This window comes from Oncorhynchus keta, unplaced genomic scaffold (assembly GCF_023373465.1).
Source record: "Oncorhynchus keta strain PuntledgeMale-10-30-2019 unplaced genomic scaffold, Oket_V2 Un_scaffold_1109_pilon_pilon, whole genome shotgun sequence".
In the NCBI taxonomy this organism is placed as follows: Eukaryota; Metazoa; Chordata; class Actinopteri; order Salmoniformes; family Salmonidae; genus Oncorhynchus; species Oncorhynchus keta.
Window position 1 is genome coordinate 536727 of NW_026290758.1, and position 19901 is coordinate 556627.

A 19901-nucleotide genomic window follows, 5' to 3' on the forward strand; every position below is an offset into this window, starting at 1 on the left:
GGCTGATACATACATCACTATCTCCACCATGGGGTTAAAATGTTGTATTTGTCTCCGTTTACAATGAATGTTGAAAGAATCAAGTAACAAAAGCTAAAAGCAAGCATTTTGTAGATGTGCACTGCACCACCTCTGCTGACATGAATCTAAATTATAGCCACAATCATCCCGTGGCCATCATACAATAAGAAATGTAATCATCCCCAGTTTACAATTGGCTTGTTCAACTTCTATCCTCTTCCCTTGGAGAGAGGGATGATGCTGGTCAAGTGGATGACTGCTGTCACCTGGTGGTGGGTTGCAGAACAGAACATGCAGATAAACCACTGAACAAAAATATGAACGCAACATGTAGTGTTGGTCCGATGTTTAATGAGTTGAAATAAAAAAATCCCAGGAATGTTGCATATGGGGTGGCAGGGTAGCCTAGTGGTTAGAGCATTGGACTAGTAACCGGAAGGTTGCAAGTTCAAACCCCTGAGCTGACAAGGTACAAATCTGTCGTTCTGCCCCTGAACAAGCAGTTAACCCACTGTTCCTAGGCCGTCAGTGAAAATAAGAAATTGTTCTTAACTGACTTGCCTAGTTAAATGAAGGTTAAAAAAATAAATATGCACAAAAAGTATATTTTTCACAAATTTGTTTACATGCCTGTTATTGAGCATTTTATTCCGTTGCCAAGATAATCCATCCACCTGACAGTTGTGGCATATCAATAAACTGATTAAAGAGCATGATGATTACACAGGTGCACCTTGTGCTGGGGACAATAAAAGGCCACTTTAAAATGTGTAGTTTTGTCACATAACACAATGCCACAGATGTCTCAAGTTTTGAGGGAAGAGTTCAATTGGCATGCTGACTGCAGAAATGTCCATCAGAGCTGTTGTCAGATAATTGAATGTTAATTTCGCTACCAAAGGCTGCCTCCAATGTCATTTGAGATAATTTGGTAGTATGTCCAACTGGCCTCACTGCAGACCGACCACGTGTAACCACGCCAGCCCAGGACCTTTAATCCTGGCTTCTTCGCCTGTGGGATCGTCTGAGGGGGACAGGGGATGCTTTGGAGTATTTCTGTTTGAAATAGAGCCCTTTGGCAGAGAAAAACACTGGCTCCCCAGTGGGTGGGCCTATGCCCTCCCAGGCCCACCCATGGCTGCACCCCTACTCAGTCATATGGAATCCAAAGATTAGGGCCTAATGAATTTATTTCAATTGACATGATATGAACTGTAACTCAGTAAAATCTTTAAAATTGTTGCATGTTGTGTTTATATTTTTGTTTAGTATATATGCCATCCAGCAGACACTTTTTATACAAAGGGATTTACAGTAAAATGCGTGCACACATGTATAGTATGTGTATGTGATTCCTACAGGAATTGAACCCCCAACCTTGGAGTTTCTCATGCCAAGCTCGAGTCCAACAACCATATATTTACATACACACAAGTAAGTACACTAACAGGGAGAATACACATAAATAGAACAAGAAAGTTGAAAGCAAAAAGACTAATTACAGAAGTTTAAAAGCTATAAAATACAAGTCATCGAAGAGTTAAAATTGTACTGGATTTTATTGCAAAACAGAAAGTTTGCTGTGTTCACAAAAATTAACATAATTGCAACAACACGCTCTGCTAAATAAATAACAATGCACGCTAGTTAACTTGAAACCATACAACAGTGTATTCCAGGGGGTATGTATTACTAGACACACTTGCCTTTTTGCTCACAAATTGCCTTATTTTTCAGTAGATGCTTGGGCTTTAGTTTGGCTAAAGCCATAAGGTTCCACTGCTGCCTCAGCAACATCACTCTTCAATGGAAATGCAAATAGAAACAGATGCAGAGCAAAACCTTTAGCTAATTATACAGCAGCACTACTTACAGTGTGTGTCCCTGAGCAGTGGAAAAACTGTAAAGCACAGCATGTATCCTTATTGCTGGGTTGCCAGATTGGGTTGATATCATTAGAAAAATGTAATAATGACAATTTTCTGCAATCCAGTCATACATTAAAGACTTTCAACTCATTCAAAAGCAACGTTTGGCAGCCTTTCCTGTTATCTTCAAGGAAAATCTGTAGAAAACAGAGGTGAACAGGCAGACACATTAAAGAGTACAGGATACAGTCATCTCAGAAGGGTATCCAGGTCATTTAAATACATTATGGGCTGGCACTAGGTAGTTTTCATCTGAAGAGGCAAAACTATGACAAAACAATGGGATGCCTTAAATCAAAATCAGCAGGGGAATCTATAAAAAAGTTCAACATTGCTATGAGTAAATTCCTAAAAACGTTAGGATTAAGTGGATATCCGTATATTGTTCAACCTTCCTATGACCACATTACTGCCATAAACAAGGATCTGAAAAAATATACTTGGAGGTCTGATTCCACCCCATCTGTACAGAAACACAAACAATAGCTCTTACAAACCTCGCTTACAAATCTTTTTAAGGCACTAAAAAAATCATAGAAAGAATTTAAGCAAAAAAGCAACATTAATTTAAACATACATCATCTTATTTCCTATGAGGTCAAATTGAGGTTCCAGTTCTCTAAAAACAGTGCAATAGAAAAGATTATGTTGTGGTTCATCAGACTCAGTAGTTTGTCTCTCTGTGTATTCAACTGAGAGCTCAAAAAGAGTTCCGTCTCTGTACATGATCTAGATCGACAACATTGCAGTCGGCAACTGCAGACTTACTGATCAACAAATCACCTTGGATCTTAAATAACTGTATTATTAACAGTAGATCAGTCTCTGCCTCAGACTTAGTCGTCCTTCTTGTCAGAGATGCTCTCTTCCTGGTTGTCCTCAGAGGGGACATGATTGGTGGAAGAGAGTTCTGACTCCACCCCCTGGAGGGCCTGGTACCGCTGGAGCTCCAGATAGGTGGTGAACAGCTTGGCATACTCTGGGTGGTTCAGGGCAAACGCCTGGAACTCGGCTGGAGAGGGAAATGGAGAGACAGAGGGTCAAATCAAAACTTACAGTAGTATATCTGGTATATATGGGGTGGCAGCCTAGTGGTTAGAGTGTTGGACTAGTAACCAGAAGGTTGCAAGTTCAAACCCCCCGAGCTGACAAGGTACAAATCTGTCATTCTGCCCCTGAACAGGCAGTTAACCCACTGTTCCTAGGCTGTCATTGAAAATAAGAATTTGTTCTTAACTGATCTTGCCTAGTTAAATAAAGATAAAGTCCCTCAGTCCCCTCCTGTACTCCCTGTTCACCCACGACTGCATGACCAATTGCTCAACCTCTGACCGCAAGGCACTTCAGAGGGTAGTGCGTACGGCCCAGTACATCACTGGGGCAAAGCTGCCTGCCATCCAGGACCTCTACACCAGGCGGTGTCAGAGGAAGGCCCTAAAAATTGTCAAAGACCCCAGCCACAGACTGTTCTGTCTACTACTGCATGGCAAGTGTTACCAGAGTGCCAAGTCTAGGACAAAAAGGCTTCTCAACAGTTTTTACCCCCAAGCCATAAGACTCACACACTTTTTTTTTCTCGCACCATTGGTTAGAGCCTGTAAGTAAGCATTTCACTGTAAGGTCCACACCTGTTGTATTCGGTGCACGTGACAAACTTTGATTTGATTTGTTCCATCATAAAAATTCAACTAAAATTCCACAAAGTTGTTGTTTAAAATGGGCTATTATTGGTGAAAGTAATGTTCATTTCCTATGGGAATTAAAAACAAAGGATTAAAAAATGTATACAAATATTAATATCCTACTTTCAAATCCATATGGTATTTCTCTTTCTATATTTCTAGAATGGAGATATCCAAGGCTCAACCCGGCCTTTCTATGGTGTTCCGTCAAGGTAAGCAGTCAGCTGCCTTTAGTTCATGCTGGAGTCCTCCACTTCAGATAACATTTGACCTTCACAAGGGTCTACTTACAGAAAGTGATGAATTCAGAGCTGTCTGTATCTATCTCCTTAAAGAGTTTGGAGACGTTGAGGTCACACACGCCTAGAGCAGAGCGAAGCATGGAGGAGAACTCTTCATGAGTGATTCTTTGGTCCTCGTCAGTGTCAAACAGCTGAGAGGAGAGGGAGACAATTAGTTAAGTAATGACAACACACAGGATTGCTAATTGAAATCAAGACTGCTCTTATGACCGTGTGGCTTTCAAACCTACTTCATGTTCCCCTTAGACAACCACACACACGTACTTAACTTTATCATAGCCACTGAGTGCTTGTCTATTGCTTCCAAACCATGGGTAGACCTCACAGACACAGTCTGCGTCAGCTACATACCTAGGCCCCAATGTCATGTGTTGGACAGCTAAATGTGACACGGCAACATTCGCAACAAGCAGGGTTTTTATTGGCCGAACCTGGAAAGCTGTGCGGAGGACCTCTTCGGTGTTAGCTGGCCGACATAAGATGGTTACACCGATGACATACTCTCTGAAGTCAATGGTGCCATCTCCATCCTAGAGAGACAGAGTGACAGCTAATTATCAGTTAACAAAGCCAGACTACACATTCCATTCCGTGGACTACAATACTCTACAAATACAGTATGTTTTCCCAAGATGAACAATGGTTCCTTTATTTCTTCAGACAGTTTGTTTACCCTCTCTATGAACAAAGCAGTGGGGGACAGCATACTAAATCCTCGGTTACTTCGCCCATCCAGTCACAGGTTGGAGAGAACAGACAGAATGGCTGTGGTCTGATTCTCTACGCTTCGAAAGAATAGTGTAGTCATACACTACCCTTTGTGGATTTCAAAGAAATGTTGTAAGAAATATGGTGCAGACTTCCTCCAGCCAAGCTTGCAACAATCCAACACAACCTAGGAAAGCCTAGAAGAAAGATCTCACCCTGTCAAATAGAGCAAACAGCTCCTGCAGGGTGGGGCTGATGGGCAGCTTGAGGAAGCTGGCGAACTCCTGGATGTTGATGCGGCCTCCTTTACAGGAGCAGGCCACAGCTGCAAAGCCCTCCAGCTCCTTCTTCACGTTGTCCCACTTCAGGCTGAGGGGGACCGGGGAGGAAAGGAGGAGGGCAGGACACAAGGACTTACTCAGGGGTGGAAGAGGGTGTAGGTCTGTGTGTGTGTCCAACTATTACCAATTGCCAATGTAGCAGTTGGCCAAATAAAGCAGTATTGTCTAAGGCAGTGTTACTTCAGTGTGGAGCTTGCCAGTGGGTGACACAACAGTACATAACAGGACATAACAGGACATAGTGTGTTGCCACAGTGGCAATAGCACAGTATTAGAGCGGTAGAGGAGCCAGTCTTACTCAAGTTTTTGGCTGATCTTAGTGAACTCCACTAGACCAGCCTCCATTGGCAGGGTGAGCTCCCCAGCCGAGATCATCAGTCTACAGTCCTCATATGTGTGGTCCGTCACTGGCACACCCAGGGCCCTGCACACACATAGGGATAGAATTGAAGAGATGGGTAAGAATATATATAAGGAAGATATTATTAAATGCTGTAATTACCATTCACACACACACTTACTGGGCCATAACATTTCGTACTGTCCTGGCGAACAGCACAGGTCTTTTCTTTTCCTCCTCAGTAGGGGTAACTGGAGGAAGAAACTGGAGGAGAGGGCAAAGGTCAAAACAGGGACTAACCAGGAAGTACAGGCTAACTGGAGGGCTACCTAGATAAGGTCTTTATAACACATTCATAAGCAATACATAACACCTTTATAAACCATACATAACACATAGGTACTGATAATGAATGTGTTATGAAGTCATTATCTCTTGGCTTTCTAAGTAAGTATTCCTGTGTAGTGTGTTAATACTAACCTCTATCTCTACATTGGTGTAGAGCTGAGACAGAGTGAGAAGCAGCAGGGTTCTCCTGAAAGAACATCATCACAAATCATCATCACCTCTATTCAAAGGGCATAACGGCAATCCCATACAACAAGATTGAAATATAAGCCCACTAAACTGAAAAACAATTCATCGCTCAACAGTGAAAATCTCCCAGAGTTTGAGGCCTAACTATGGCCCATGAGGAGAAGTCACAGGAACATAGTTGCAATATGAGACACGGTACAGAAAACAACAGGGGACATGTAGCGTCGAAGCGTTGAGGCAACACTGATGATTGTAATCCACTGAGTGCACTGCAGACTTACGAGCTGAAGCCTTGCCAAGTCCAAGTCACAGTGTCCAGTCTGTTGGGATATCTCATGACCACAGGCTGCACCGGGACCCCAGGGACGAAGGCACCTGACGGGGAGAGAGGGACAGAGTGAGACCCTACCGACCTCCAGCACCAGCACTGACTACTATTCTAACTTAATGAGCACACACACACACAACCTATATGTGCAAACACAGGAGCACAGACAGCCTACTAATTGGACAGAGTGCAGCCGATGACAACTCATTTACCCACAGTACACGTCCTACCAATAACAAGACCTGAAGCTGGATTCATCTAACCCTGATCAATATACCAATCAGTACTGTAAGGAAGCCACTAGTATTAGGTATGTTGGTTTGGCTATTGGCACTGTAGTAGAACAAAGTAATTAATTTAGATGCAAATGTCTATGCAAAAACTGTAACATGCCATAGAGTGTAATTGATGGTCTTGTATGCTGTTATTTGCATTGATTATTAGATGCATTCTCAGGTTTACAGCTTTAGGATTGAACCATAGCAATTGCTAATGTATAATTCCCTCAGATCCTAATAGCCTAGTTCTTGGTATTGAGTGAAGATAATCAGTCATTAATTTCCTTCTGAAGTTCATTATCTCATTGTGCAATCTATTCCATTTTGCTATGGCTACTGTTTCAGGAAGTAATGGATTCACTCAGGCCCCTTCACTCTGGAGATGCCCATTGAGTGTGCATCAGGTGACTGACCACACAATGAGGCACATAACATGTAGCATACTGGGAGTAAATGAAGAGGTGTTGTGTCAAAACAACTATAACAGTGTTACTTCTGTCCCGCTCCTCACCCCAGCCTGGGCTTGAACCAGGAACCCTCTGCACACGTCAACAACAGTCACCCTCGAGGCATCATTACCTATCGCTCCACAAAAGCCACAGCCCTTGCAGAGCAATGGAAACAACTACTTTAAGGTCTCAGAGCCAGTGAAGTCAGTGATTGAAACTCTACTGGCGTGCACAGCTAACTAGCTAGTCATTTCCCACCGGTTACACAAGCACCCCAGAAAGAAGCTAAATGAACACCATTCTGCAACCGCATGATGGCCCTATCTCTGCCATTAGTTTACGAGTGAATTTGCATTAAGTAAATGACACCACTAGTGTGGATGGTACTGTGTGTCTCTCCCAGCAGACTCTCTGTCCCCACTATAAACAAATGACAACCAGCCTGTTGGGCTGTGGGAATACAACATGGACATTGTAAGGTCCCACATGATTTTCAAACCCTATCAACAGTACACTGTTTGGTATAATATTGATACCTTGGATCCACACAAAGGTGTTTCTACTCCTATTTAAAAACAAACATTGTCGTGAAGTTCAACCTACCTTGTTTGAAAGTGATGAGACATGAGCGATTTGTACAAGTCCCCTCAGGGAAGACCAGGATCTGGAACATAAATAACTAAATGTTTCTTTTCAGTTGTACAACTGAAATGTGTCTTCTGCATTTAACCTAACCCCTCTGAATCAGAGAGGTGCAGGGGGCTGCCTTTATTGGCATCCACATCATCGGTGCCCAGGGAACAGTGGGTTAAACTGCCTTGCTCAGTGGCAGAACGACAGATTTTTACCTTGTCAGCTCGGGGATTCGCTCCAGCAACCTTTCGGCTACTGGCCCAATGCTCTAACCACTAGGTTACCACCACTGACGATGTAGATGGATCTATTCCAGTGTTTCATTCTATGCTGAATGAAGTAGACTTTCTGTCACAAAGTAGAAGCAACAGCAATTGTGTTTGAAGAATATGTCACGCGAGAGGAAGTTTACAAGGCAAATTCTTGGTGTGAAAAGGCGTGATGTTTCATTCCCAAGCTCCTTGTCAGACTACAAGCTAGACAAGACATGATAAATTATGATTAAAAAATAATACTGGCTGTGTGTTTGTGGATGTGTTTAACTATACTTGTGGGGAACAGAAGTCCCCACATGAATAGTAAATTAAGAAAATAAATTGACCAACTAGGGACATTTTGTTAGTCCCCACAAGATCAAATGGTATTTATGGGGGGTTTAGGGTTATGGTCAGAATTAGTGTTAGGGTTAGAATTAGGTTGAGGGTTAGGGAAAATAGGATTTTGAATGGGACTGAATTGTGTGTCCCCACAAGGTTAGTTATTCAAAACTGTGTGTGTGTGTATGCCTGCGACAGACCTGTGGCCAGCGGCCTCCGGACTTGGCTCTGCTGTCTATCTCCATAATGGTGTTCTTACGGGAGTCTGGGTCCTGTCTGGAGACCAGCACCGGCTGGAGACACCGCACAAACCCTGGATGGAGAAAGGAAAGATAAACTCACACTAGTGCTGAGCAATTAAGAGTTTTTTAGTGTTTCGATTACGATTATTTTTTTAAAGATTAAATGCACTATGCATTATGTGGGTTAAATGCTGTAACACAGAATGAAACAATTAATAAAAGTCCCATGATGGTAGTGACTGTCCATTACTGCTTATCACTTATTAACCATCATTTATTCACATTACTTTTCTTTAATAAAATATTTAAGTTGCTGTGTATATTACATTTTTTTATTTTGATGGATTCATTATTTCATTCCAAGTCATCATCTCATCTCTATACCTATGCTGTCTGACAAAATCCCTATTTTGTAGTTCCTCAAAGTAAATAAGGCATACTTTAAGACTGCTGAATGCCAACTATCAATCACTAAGATCATGTATTTTTAGTTAGAGATGCCTCACAAAGTTACATCTGCTCTCTATATCACTGTCACGACTTCGGCTTGTTCGGGCGATGCTCGGCGTTCGACGTCACCGGTCTTCTAGCCATCATTGATCCATTTTTCATTTTCCATTGGTTTTGTCTTGTCTTCCAACACACCTGTTTTCAATCCCATTCATTACCTGTTGTGTATTTAACCCTCTGTTTCCGCTCATGTCTTTGTCAGAGATTGTTTATTGTCAGTGTGGTGTTGTTTGTTGTATAGGTGCGCGACGGGTCTTCGTACCCATATTTGTTTGTTCTTTTCCTGTTTAGTGTTATGGAGCATGTTACTATGACATTATTAAAAGACTCCATTTTACACTCCGTTTGACTCTCCTGCGCCTGACTTCCCTGCCACCTATACACATATGCCTGACAATCACCTCACGATCTCGCATTCTTCTGTTTTCCGTTGCAGGTGTAAAAGAAACACAGACCGGACAAGCAGATGTGCAATAGATTATGGTCATTGTAGTTAATTACCACGTTTTATGCACTAAACTACGCATAATATTGGCCTGTTGGAAACTACAACCCCCTACGACATCACACACTTCAGGCTGGATCTGATTTATCTCCAGAGAATGTACGAGAATGTACGCATTGAGCTCACAGGAAAAAAAACGAACTAAATGTAAATGAAATAATTGAACCGCTGTTGGTCAATTAGTTGTTAAAAATGTCAGTTAATCGCTCCGCACTAACGCACACCATTACACGCTGGAGGCACCGCACAAACCCTGGAGAGGAAACACACACATCAGATAAACACTAACGGATATTAAATCTGCATAAATACCCACACTTATCATTGACAGACCCACACACACTGATCGCTGACTCACAAACACACACTCTAAAAAAAAAACCTAACCCTCTAAAAAAACCCAGACAGAAACAACACTCACTGCCAAATATAGGAGTGGCGAGGTTCTCAGTGCGGGACACAGTGGAGGGCAGGCCTGCTACGATGCACACAATGCCATCAAAGAAGGTGGAGTGTGGGGCTACAGCCAGAATGGGGGCCTCTGCACTGCTCACCTGCTGGCCCTTCACCACCACCCTGAAGCCCATGAAGAAGTAGTAGGACCTCCCCAGGAATGCCATCACACGCCGACACATGAACCTGGGGAACCAGAGAGTCAAACAACAGAGATTTAGCATGAAACTATACAGATTAAACTAACAGTTGTATACTGTCAGGAATATTCACCTCGAGACACTGAACATGGATACATATAGCCTACATCTGAATGGACCAATATTACAGTCAACATAGATCTGTGTGTTGTCAGGACCTCAGCTTAGCCTTTTGATGGTCAGTAGTACTGTACTAAGTTGGTGCTCCATGTTCATCAGCTAGTTAGTGTTATCAACTATCAAATAAAACAGACCTGAACACGAGCGATAAACAACCAGCAGCTGCATGTAGCTGTGGTCATATCAACACATACAATCAAAGAGAGAGGGAAGTGGGCTGCTTTTGAGTCACAGAAGAACACATTTGGTTTATTTATCATGTGTTGCGTCAGGCCTCATGCAACATATCTCTATGACCCCCTCCATTCTGAGGAAATAAAGAGGTAGATAGTGTTTCGTTCGATACAGACAAGATCTAATGAAGACTGCTTCAGCTACACACAAACTGGACAGTTTTATCTCCATCTCTGCATTCAAAGACTCACTCATTTACACTTACTGACACTTGTGGCTGCTTTGCATCATGTATTGTTGTCTCCACCTTTTTGCCCTTTGTGCTGTTTTATGCGCCTAATAATGTTTGTACCACATTTGTGCTGCTACCAGGTCGTGTTGCTGCCATGTTGTGTCGCTATCAGGTTGTTGTTATGTTGTGTTACTACTAGAGGTCGACCGAATATGATTTTTCAACGCCGATACCGATTATTGGAGAACCAAAAAAAGCCGATACCGATTCATCAGCCAATTTTTTTAATGTATTTGCAATAATGACAATTACAACAATACTGAATTAACACTTATTTTAACAATATAATACATTAAAAAAAATCTATTTAGCCTCAAATAAATAATGAAACATGTTCAATTTGGTTTAAATAATGCAAAAACAAAGTGTTGGAGAAGAAAGTAAAAGTGCAATATGTGCCATAAAAAAAGCTAACGTTTAAGTTCCTTGCTCAGAACATGAGAAAGCTGGTGGTTCCTTTTAACATGAGTCTTCAATATTCCCAGGTAAGACGTTTTAGGTTGTAGTTATTATAGGAATTATCGGACTATTTCTCTCTATACCATTTGCATTTCATATACCTTTGACTATTAGATGTACTTATAGGCACTTTAGTATTTCCAGTGTAACAGTACAGTGTCTGTCCCTCTCCCTGCCCCTACTTGGGCTCGAACCAGGAACACATCGACAACAGCCACCCTCGAAGCATTGTTTACCCATCGCTCCACAAAAGCCGCAGCCCTTGCAGAGCAAGGGGAACAACTACTCCAAGTCTCAGAGCGAGTGACGTCACCGATTGAAACGCTATTAGCGCGCACCCCGCTAACTAGCTGGCCATTTCACATCGGTTACACCAGCCTAATCTCGAGAGTTGATAGGCTTGAAGTCATAAACAGCTCAATGCTTGAAGCACAGCGGCTAGCTGCTGGCAAAACACACGAAAGTGCTGTTTGAATTAATGCGTACGAGCCTGCTGCTGCCTACCATCGTTCAGTCAGACTGCTCTATCAACTCATAGACTATAATATAATAACACACAGAAATATGAGTCTTTGGTCATTAATATGGTCGAATCCGGAAACTATAATTTAGAAAACAAAACGTTTATTCTTTCAGTGAAATACGGAACCGTTACGTATTGTATCTAACGGGTGGCATCCCTAAGTCTAAATATTGCTGTTACATTGTAAAACCTTCAATGTTATGTCATAATTATGTACAATCCTGGCAAATTAATTACGGTCTTTGTTAGGAATAAATGGACTTCACACAGTTCGCAATTAGCCAGGCGGCCCAGACTGCTTGCACGGAACGCAAGAGAAGTGACACAATTTCCCTAATTATAAGAAATAAGAAATTAATGTCAGCAGGCAATCTTAACTAAATATGCAGGTAAAAAAAATATATACTTGTGTATTGATTTTAAAGAAAGGCATTGATATTTATGGTTAGGTTTGGTGCAACGACAGTGTTAAATCACCTGTTTGGCGAAGTAGGCTGTGATTCAATGAGAAATTAATGGGCACCGCATCGATTACATGCAACGCAGGACACGCTAGATAAACTAGTAATATCATCAACCATGTGTAGTTAACTAGTGATTATGTGAAGATTGATTGTTTTTTATAAGTTTAATGCTAGCTAGCAACTTGCCTTGGCTTCTTGCTGCCCTTGCGTAACAGGTAGCCAGTAATATCATCAACCATGGAGTGCAATGTAAGGCAGGTGGTTAGAGCGTTGGACTAGTAACCGGAAGGTTGCAAAAACGAATCCCCAAGCTGTCAAGGTAAAAATCTGTTGTTCTGCCCCTGAACAAGGCAGTTAAACCACCGTTCCTAGGCCGTCATTGAAAATAAGAATGTGTTCTTAACTGACTTGCCTAGTTAAATAAAGGTGTAAATATATATATATTTATTTTTAAATCAGCCAAATCGGTGTCCAAAAAACTCGAATTAATCGGCCATTCCGATTAATCGGTCGACCTCTAGTTACTACCATGCTGCGTTGTCATGTGTTGCGGCCATGCTGTGTTGTCGTCTTAGGTCTCTCTTTATGTAGTGTTGTGGTGTCTCTCTTGTCTTGATGTGTTTTGTCCTACTTTTTATTTATTTTTTATCCCAGCCCCTGTCCCTGCAAGAAGCGTTTTGCCTCTTGGTAGGCCATCATTTTAAATAACAATTTGCTCTTAGCTGACTTGATTTGTTAAATAAAGGTTAAATAAATACACAGAAAGGGCTGATGTAGGCTACATTCCTTAAAACCTCTACAGGATCGGTATCCCCCATGGGACGGTTAATGTGATTAGCGCGAGGTGATTAGCATTTAAGGTTTAAAAGCTTAAATTCTTGTTAATATACAGTGGGGGAAAAAAGTATTTAGTCAGCCACCAATTGTGCAAGTTCTCCCACTTAAAAAGATGAGAGAGGCCTGTAATTGTCATCATAGGTACACTTCAACTATGACAGACAAAATGAGAAAAAAATCCAGAAAATCACATTGTAGGATTTTTAATGAATTTATTTGCAAATTGTGGTGATATTTAATGGATCAATCCAAAACGTTGTACATACACTGCTTTGTACAAAACACTTGTTTTTTCTATTTTTGTAGCCAAAATCTAAATTGCGCCTGGGCTGGAATAGTACATTATGGCCTTTCTCTTGCATTTCAAAGATGATGGTACAAAAAACACTTGTTTTTACCATATCGAATGTGTTATAGTCTCCTACATTAATTTCACATTTCTACAAACTTCAAAGTGTTTCCTTTCAAATGGTATCAATAATATGCATATCCTTGCTTCAGGTCCTGAGCTACAGGCAGTTAGATTTGGGTATGTCATTTTAGGCGACAATTGGAAAAAAGTGGTGGATCCTTCAGAGGTTTTAACAGCTTGACAGTTCATTTTTAGTAGGGGATGAACAAGAACTAGTGTGAAATTGCATAGTTGTTACTCCTTTGTCCTTCCTGCATTTCTCAATGTGTGAAAATCCCACAGCTCTTGATGTATAGGGGCAATTCCATGGTAACAGAGTGATGCTGAGACAGATTTTTGGGATTGAGAAATGCAGGAAGGAGGGAGGAGTAACAAATATGTAATTTCACACTAGTTTAATTATTGTTCATCCTCAACTAAAAACAAACTGTCAAGCTGTTAAGGAATGTAGCCTACATCAGCTCGTTCTGTGTAGCTGAAGCTGTCTTCATTAGATATTGTCTGTATTGTCCAAAACACCAGCTAGCTCATCTTCTTTCCTTTCTCAAAACTCTGTTACCATGGAACTGCCCATAGGCCTAACTACTTAAGTCATAAACAACAATGCTCTGTACATCCTCTGGAACTAATGATTAAAGTACTCATAGTGGATGCATAGTTGAAATATAGTTATACATACAGACCAGTAGTGGCACAGGATGGTGTTTTGCAGTATATTTACCGTCTCCATCCGGTCATGGGTGCCACTGCTCCTTTGAGAGGGTGCATGAATGTTGTTATGACAGCAACAGGCCATGTTACCATGAGAACCAGAGTCAGGAAGATGGCACGGATAGGTACCAGGAAGATTCCCCGGAATACACACTGCAAAGAGAGAAAAAAAACATCACACACACACACCAGTTTTTTTTACAGATCTACAACGTGTTAAGATTACTGACTTCATGCCACTGAAAGGACTTTAAAGAGCCATTTTAAAACAAACATTTCCTAACCAACATATATAATGCGCAACGATTACAACCATTGTCCAAGGGATACGCACGTTATAGACTTTTCATTCTAGAAATTCACATGGTTGGAGGAATTTCAAGAGGCTACATAAATGCCTCCATTGTTTGTGTTACACAATAACAAGGAATTACAAAAGGATTGTCAGGGTTTCATAGGCTTAGATTAGCTATGTACCTGTACTGTATGCTATAGTCACGCACCACTAGACACACACAGCTATAGAGGACAACCACCCGGCTGCGCTCAACTGTTTACGTTTGAATACCAAACACAGTTCTGTGACCGATAAATTAATGAGTTAATCAATTTATTTTACATTTTATACTCACTTTGATAATGTCAGCCTTGGCCAATTTCACCTCCTGCACAAAAGGATTAAGGACGGCCGGAAGAAACAGGGATTGCTGCCTGGGTAGCGCGAACACTCTCCGGGGAGTCATTCTTCTCGCTCGGGTCGCGGTATGGCGTCAAGAAGCTTTAGAATTGCACAGTAGTTCTGCAATCACCCCACTTCCTCGATTCGAATCTTGCGAATTCTGTTCGTTCTCCGAATGTTGCGATAACATCGTTCACAACAACCTTAGAGCAAGGACGAGTGATCTGTCACTCTGCCTCCGATTACTTTTAGGCCCCACCTACTGCACTGGGTTTACGTGGGATTGTATAACCTTTTGCCTGGTGAGCAGTGGTGGGGTGAAACCACACATTTAATTACTTGACACATTGGAAAGAATTTACAAAAACCCCAGAGCAAACTACAATGCTATTTGACCCTAAACAGAGTACACCGTGGCAGAATACCTGACCACTTTGACTGACCTAAAATCTTTGACTATGTATGCTGTACAGACACAGTTAGCATAGCCTTGATATTGAGAAAGGCCACCGAAGGCAGATCTGGATCTCAAGAGAAGGCAGGCTATGTGCACACTGCCCACAAAATGAGGTGGAAACTGAGCTGCACTTCCCAACTGCCTGCCAAATGTATGACCATATTAGCGACACATATTTCCCTCAGATTACACAGACCCACAAAGAATTTAAAAACTAATCCAATTTTGATAAACTCTCATATCTATTGGGTGAAATACCAGTGTGCCATCACAACAGCAAGATGTGTGACCTGTTGCCACAAGAAAAGGGCAACCAGTGAAGAACAAACACCATTGTAAATACAACCTATATTTATGTTAATTTATTTTCCCTTTTGTTCTTGAACTATTTGCACACCATGCCAATAAAGCCCCTTAAATTGAAATTGATTGGCTGAAATAAACGGAGTGAACAAGTCAAATATTCATGTTGAATTACAAAATGTATAATTTTGAAGCAACTTTACAAGATTAGTTCATGTACATCAGGGTGGCATTCAATAGACTAGATATAGGGCCTAAAGAAAAGAAAACACAGAAATACCCATAGAATAAGAATAGTCATTGAGGTTTCGTTTCACAGCTTAGCAATTGGGGTCAAATTGTTGTGTTCATTTGTATGAAACTAACTAAGTCATATCTCAAGTCAAAGGGCATACTATGGCTGGCATGATGATGTGCTCTGCTCCATAATAAAAACCACAACAAAGCGTTTTTCAGACCTTCATCCATCCACAAGATGTCCCCTGTTAGTCAAATATTGCATTTACATTGACCACAGAGGTACTGTATGTAAGAGCCCTCAGAACGGCTCAACAAGGACCTGAATACAAATGTACAGTATGAAGTGTACTTGAGAAAAAACATTTTAGAACTACGAACTACACCTACACCTATTAATTTACTGATTACAAATTGTGTGCCAGTAGGCTACAGAAAGGCATAGTCCTATCTAGTGTGACATAGTCCCATCTAGTAAGAAACGTTAAGGGCGTTTCTCTCTCTCTCACACACACACACACACACACACACACACACACACACACACACACACACATATATTGACCATCCATCTTTATTATTTTACAGACAGAGAATGACACATTGCACAAAACATTATAAAAAAGCATATGAATCAAAACAAAATGACTAGTATCAAAACAACAAGATTATTACACAATACTTCTGTGGTACTTCTCTTGTCATGACTCCATCATGCAACAACAAACCAGATACAGTCTCTAGGCAGTCCGTGCCTTTCATCTCCCTGTACCATCAGTGAAACAATTAGACAGATCCTACAAAATGAGAATTTGGTCTCCATATTTGTGCAGTATCCCTGTATAGTCTAATACAAAGTGCCAGCCCTATTTGAAGAATAAGGTGTGTCTATAAGTACTTCTGAAAATAGTCTGAACAGAATGTAGAAAAACTGCATATCAAATATAGGATCATGCAAATAAACATTTTCGATAAGCACCATTATCTGTCCAGACATATTGTGCAAATTCATATTTTCAAATGTATTCCACAACACTGAAATTGCTATTGACTATTTCTCATTCTATTGCGGTATCATGTACTCTCTAGATTGCAGACATAGCAGTAAATATAGACAGCATTCATTCTCCAGATGATGCAATACTGCTCAGGTGAAGCTACATTTATATAGGAGAATATCTTCCAGTACAACACTGCCTGTCTCTATGTAGTGTGGACATACCGGATGTCTGAGTTTCTAATAACAAACAACGGGGCAAAGAGATCAAAGTAAATCTGCATCATCATAACATAGAAACCGATAATATCACACAGTAATATAATACAAAATCCTGTTGTCTATGTTCAGCCTGTGTAGATGGTCCCACGGTGTGTTAGAGGGTGTCTTTAGTTTCTAGGCTAGGGTGCAGGATAGGCTGGTTGGATAGGGATGGGGGAATCAGTCCGCTGAGAGCTTAGCCAACGTCTATGCATCTCACTGTTGCTTAGTGACAACCCAGCCAGTCCTTTGTAATCTCGCCCAGTTTGACGATCTTCAGGCTACTGTCATCCATTTTGAAGTAGTGGGCACCTTTGAAGAAGTAGGTGTAATCTGGAAAACAAACATTATGATGAGAGACAAGGTAGATCAAAATCATCACATTCAGTGCATCAAATATACATCTAATTTCACCTTGAGCAAGCCACGAGGCCTTACACACTAGAAGGGAAATTTGAGCTAGTGAAAAATATGTCCCCATGTCCCCTGCTTATAACTTAGTAACACACTATCATCTCAGCCAGAGGAAGAGGACATGATGATGTCACTCGTCTCCTCAGTAAAAACACCCAATCAGGAATCAGCGGTGGAGGAGCTCAGGCTAATTAGAATGAAGACAGAGGTATCTCTGTGAAGCAGCACAGGCTGGCTCTATCAAACACGGTTTCTTAGTCGGGAAGCGCGGTGTGTGATGTATAGTATAAGTGTGTCAGAAGCAAGGGTATAAAAAACCCTGGTTAACTTAAGATTTACCTCCTGTGTTATACCACTCTCGCTGCTTGCTCTCTACTTCCTCCTCTCTCTACTCTCTCCTCCTGCCTCTGCTCTCTCTCCTTGCTCTCTCTCTCTCCTCCTGCCTCTGCTCTCTCTCCTTGCTCTCTCTCTCCTCCTACCTCTACTCTCTCTCCTTGCTTTCTCGCTTTCCTCTTGCCTCTACTCAGTCCTTCCTCTCTCTCGCCTTCTGCCTCTACTCTCTCTCCTTGCTCTCTCGCATCCTACCTCTAATCTCTCTCCTCCTGCCTCTACCCTCTCTTGCCCTCTACTCTCTCTCCTCCTGCCTCTACTCTCTCTCCTCCTGCATCTGCTCCCTCTCTCTCCTCCTGCCTTTCGGGCGTGCAATGATGGGGGGATAAAACAGTTTTGGTTGTTTTAAGTAACGTCTTTGTTGTTGTAATATCTAAACAGACGTGGCAGTTTCACCACTAAGGATTCCAGCTTTAAGGCCAGGTGCCAGTTCATAATGAGAGGACTGGCGGCGTCAGGTTGGGTTCTAACTGCCAGGAATGTAAGCCTGCAGCCAGTGGTGTGTCAGTACAGCTCAGACTGAAGCAGGAAGCAGTGCTCCCTCCATGTTCACACAGGCCCCAGCTACCTCGCTCTCTTCCAGTTGACATCTCTTTCTCTCTCTATTTCTCTCTTCAGTAGATATCCCAATGGGCACACACTGGTTGAAGCAACATTGTTTCCACATGAGTTCAATGAAATTACATTGAACCAAAGTGGAATAGACATTGAATTGACGTCTGTGTCCAGTGGGTATCTCTCTCTATATCCCTACCCCTCTTCCTCATCCCTCTCTTCCACCCCCCCTCTGTCTCCCTCTATACCTCTACCCCCTCCCTCTCTCTCTCTCGCTCACTCTCTACCTCTATCCCCCTGCTCTGTGTGTGTGGTGATGTTCAATAAAGTATCTATTATACAGTATTGTATTCTAGTATGCTTACCGATGCCATTCAGACTAAAGGCAGAGTCAATGCCGTCTGGGATTCCGTTCCAGGAGTCAGCGATGAGCTTGGGGAAGCCAGGGTCCATCTTTTTCTTGGCTTCATTGTACCTGGAGGGGCATGATAACACACAGAGGTCATGATATCAATGTTTAGTCATGAGTACATGATGCTATGTTAGTCTGTTAGGTACGAGAAAATTGGGCCGTTTTGGTTGACAAAGAGTTAAGTACATACAGCAACAGTATCTTACATTATCCCTGTATTAGGTAAGAGCAGAGTGAGCTGTTTTAACAGTCCATTGGAAGCTAAGGTCTCTAATTAAAAGCAGACATGGCTCAGTACAGCAGCACACCAACACATCAACACACAGTGACGTCTATAGAATTCGATTTTAAAGTAATTCTAATTCTATAGCGATGTCATCGCTACAATCCTGAGTGGATCAGACACAGGCTTTGGTAGGGGTTGTGTTGTGGTGACTCACCTCCAGAACTGGTCTCCAGCGAACAGGTAGGTCTTCTGGCTCTTTCCAAAGGAGAAGGCTGCGTCAATGCCTTTCAGGTCTGTGGGCAGGCCTATAGAGGAGATTCTCTTGGGGTAGCCTTTCTCTATCTGGTCTGCATTGAAGATCCACATCTCATTGCCTATATGAGAGAGAGGAGGGGAGAGATGACAAATGAGCACAGGTCAAGATGCTCACAGGGAAGGGTTTGTGAGGATAGAGTTTCTCTAAACTCTTACCTTTTCATTAGCCACAGAGAGACAATGATCATAGGAGTTGGCAAGACAGCACAAACAGATCTGGGGCCAGGCTAACATTTGATCATATATTGTGGTTAGGGAGGACTGGATAAATGATTGAGGAAATGTGACTCCTAGCTTTACAATTAAAGGGCTGGATGGAAAATAAATGGTTCTGTTCTACAAGGCCAAGCATTCATCTTCTTAAATAGAGACACTATGTTCTGGAAGAGCTCTGATTTCATGGAGCTTTTCTAAAGGAGAATAGCATGCTTCTACAATGCATGGCATGTATTGTAAACCACTAATAACTACTTACAGTACTAATGTCCAAAATGTCCAAACCACATACTAGCAGTATACTTGACTGAAATACTAAAAGACACACTTATGATTCTCCTAATGGTGAACTTCTTAGAAATAGGATGTTATTTCGTGGAAATTGTCACAGCCG

The 19901-nt window shown here is 41.8% G+C and overlaps 2 protein-coding genes across 2 annotated transcripts in view; both read right to left on the minus strand.

Moving 5' to 3' along the window:
- Window positions 1-1561: 1561 nt before the first annotated feature.
- LOC118379858 (lysophosphatidylcholine acyltransferase 2-like) lies at window positions 1562-15196 on the minus strand. Its single transcript, XM_035766862.2, has 13 exons — window positions 14678-15196; window positions 14056-14198; window positions 9822-10039; window positions 8344-8456; window positions 7518-7578; window positions 6141-6234; window positions 5803-5857; window positions 5504-5586; window positions 5281-5406; window positions 4857-5010; window positions 4365-4463; window positions 3923-4064; window positions 1562-2961 (listed from the first exon to the last, which is right to left on the minus strand). Exons 1-13 carry the CDS (start codon window positions 14786-14788, stop codon window positions 2786-2788), a joined length of 1575 nt encoding a protein of 524 aa, XP_035622755.1. The 5' UTR covers window positions 14789-15196; the 3' UTR covers window positions 1562-2785.
- A 1083-nt stretch (window positions 15197-16279) lies between these two features.
- LOC118376062 (72 kDa type IV collagenase-like) overlaps window positions 16280-19901 on the minus strand; it is a 39131-nt gene continuing 35509 nt past the window's right edge. Inside the window, exons 11-13 of the mRNA XM_052513428.1 lie at window positions 19191-19350; window positions 18704-18813; window positions 16280-17312 (exon numbers count right to left, since the gene is read on the minus strand). Coding sequence (XP_052369388.1) covers window positions 17206-17312; window positions 18704-18813; window positions 19191-19350 — 377 coding nt within the window. The 3' untranslated portion in view covers window positions 16280-17205. The remainder of the gene's footprint in view (window positions 17313-18703; window positions 18814-19190; window positions 19351-19901) is intronic.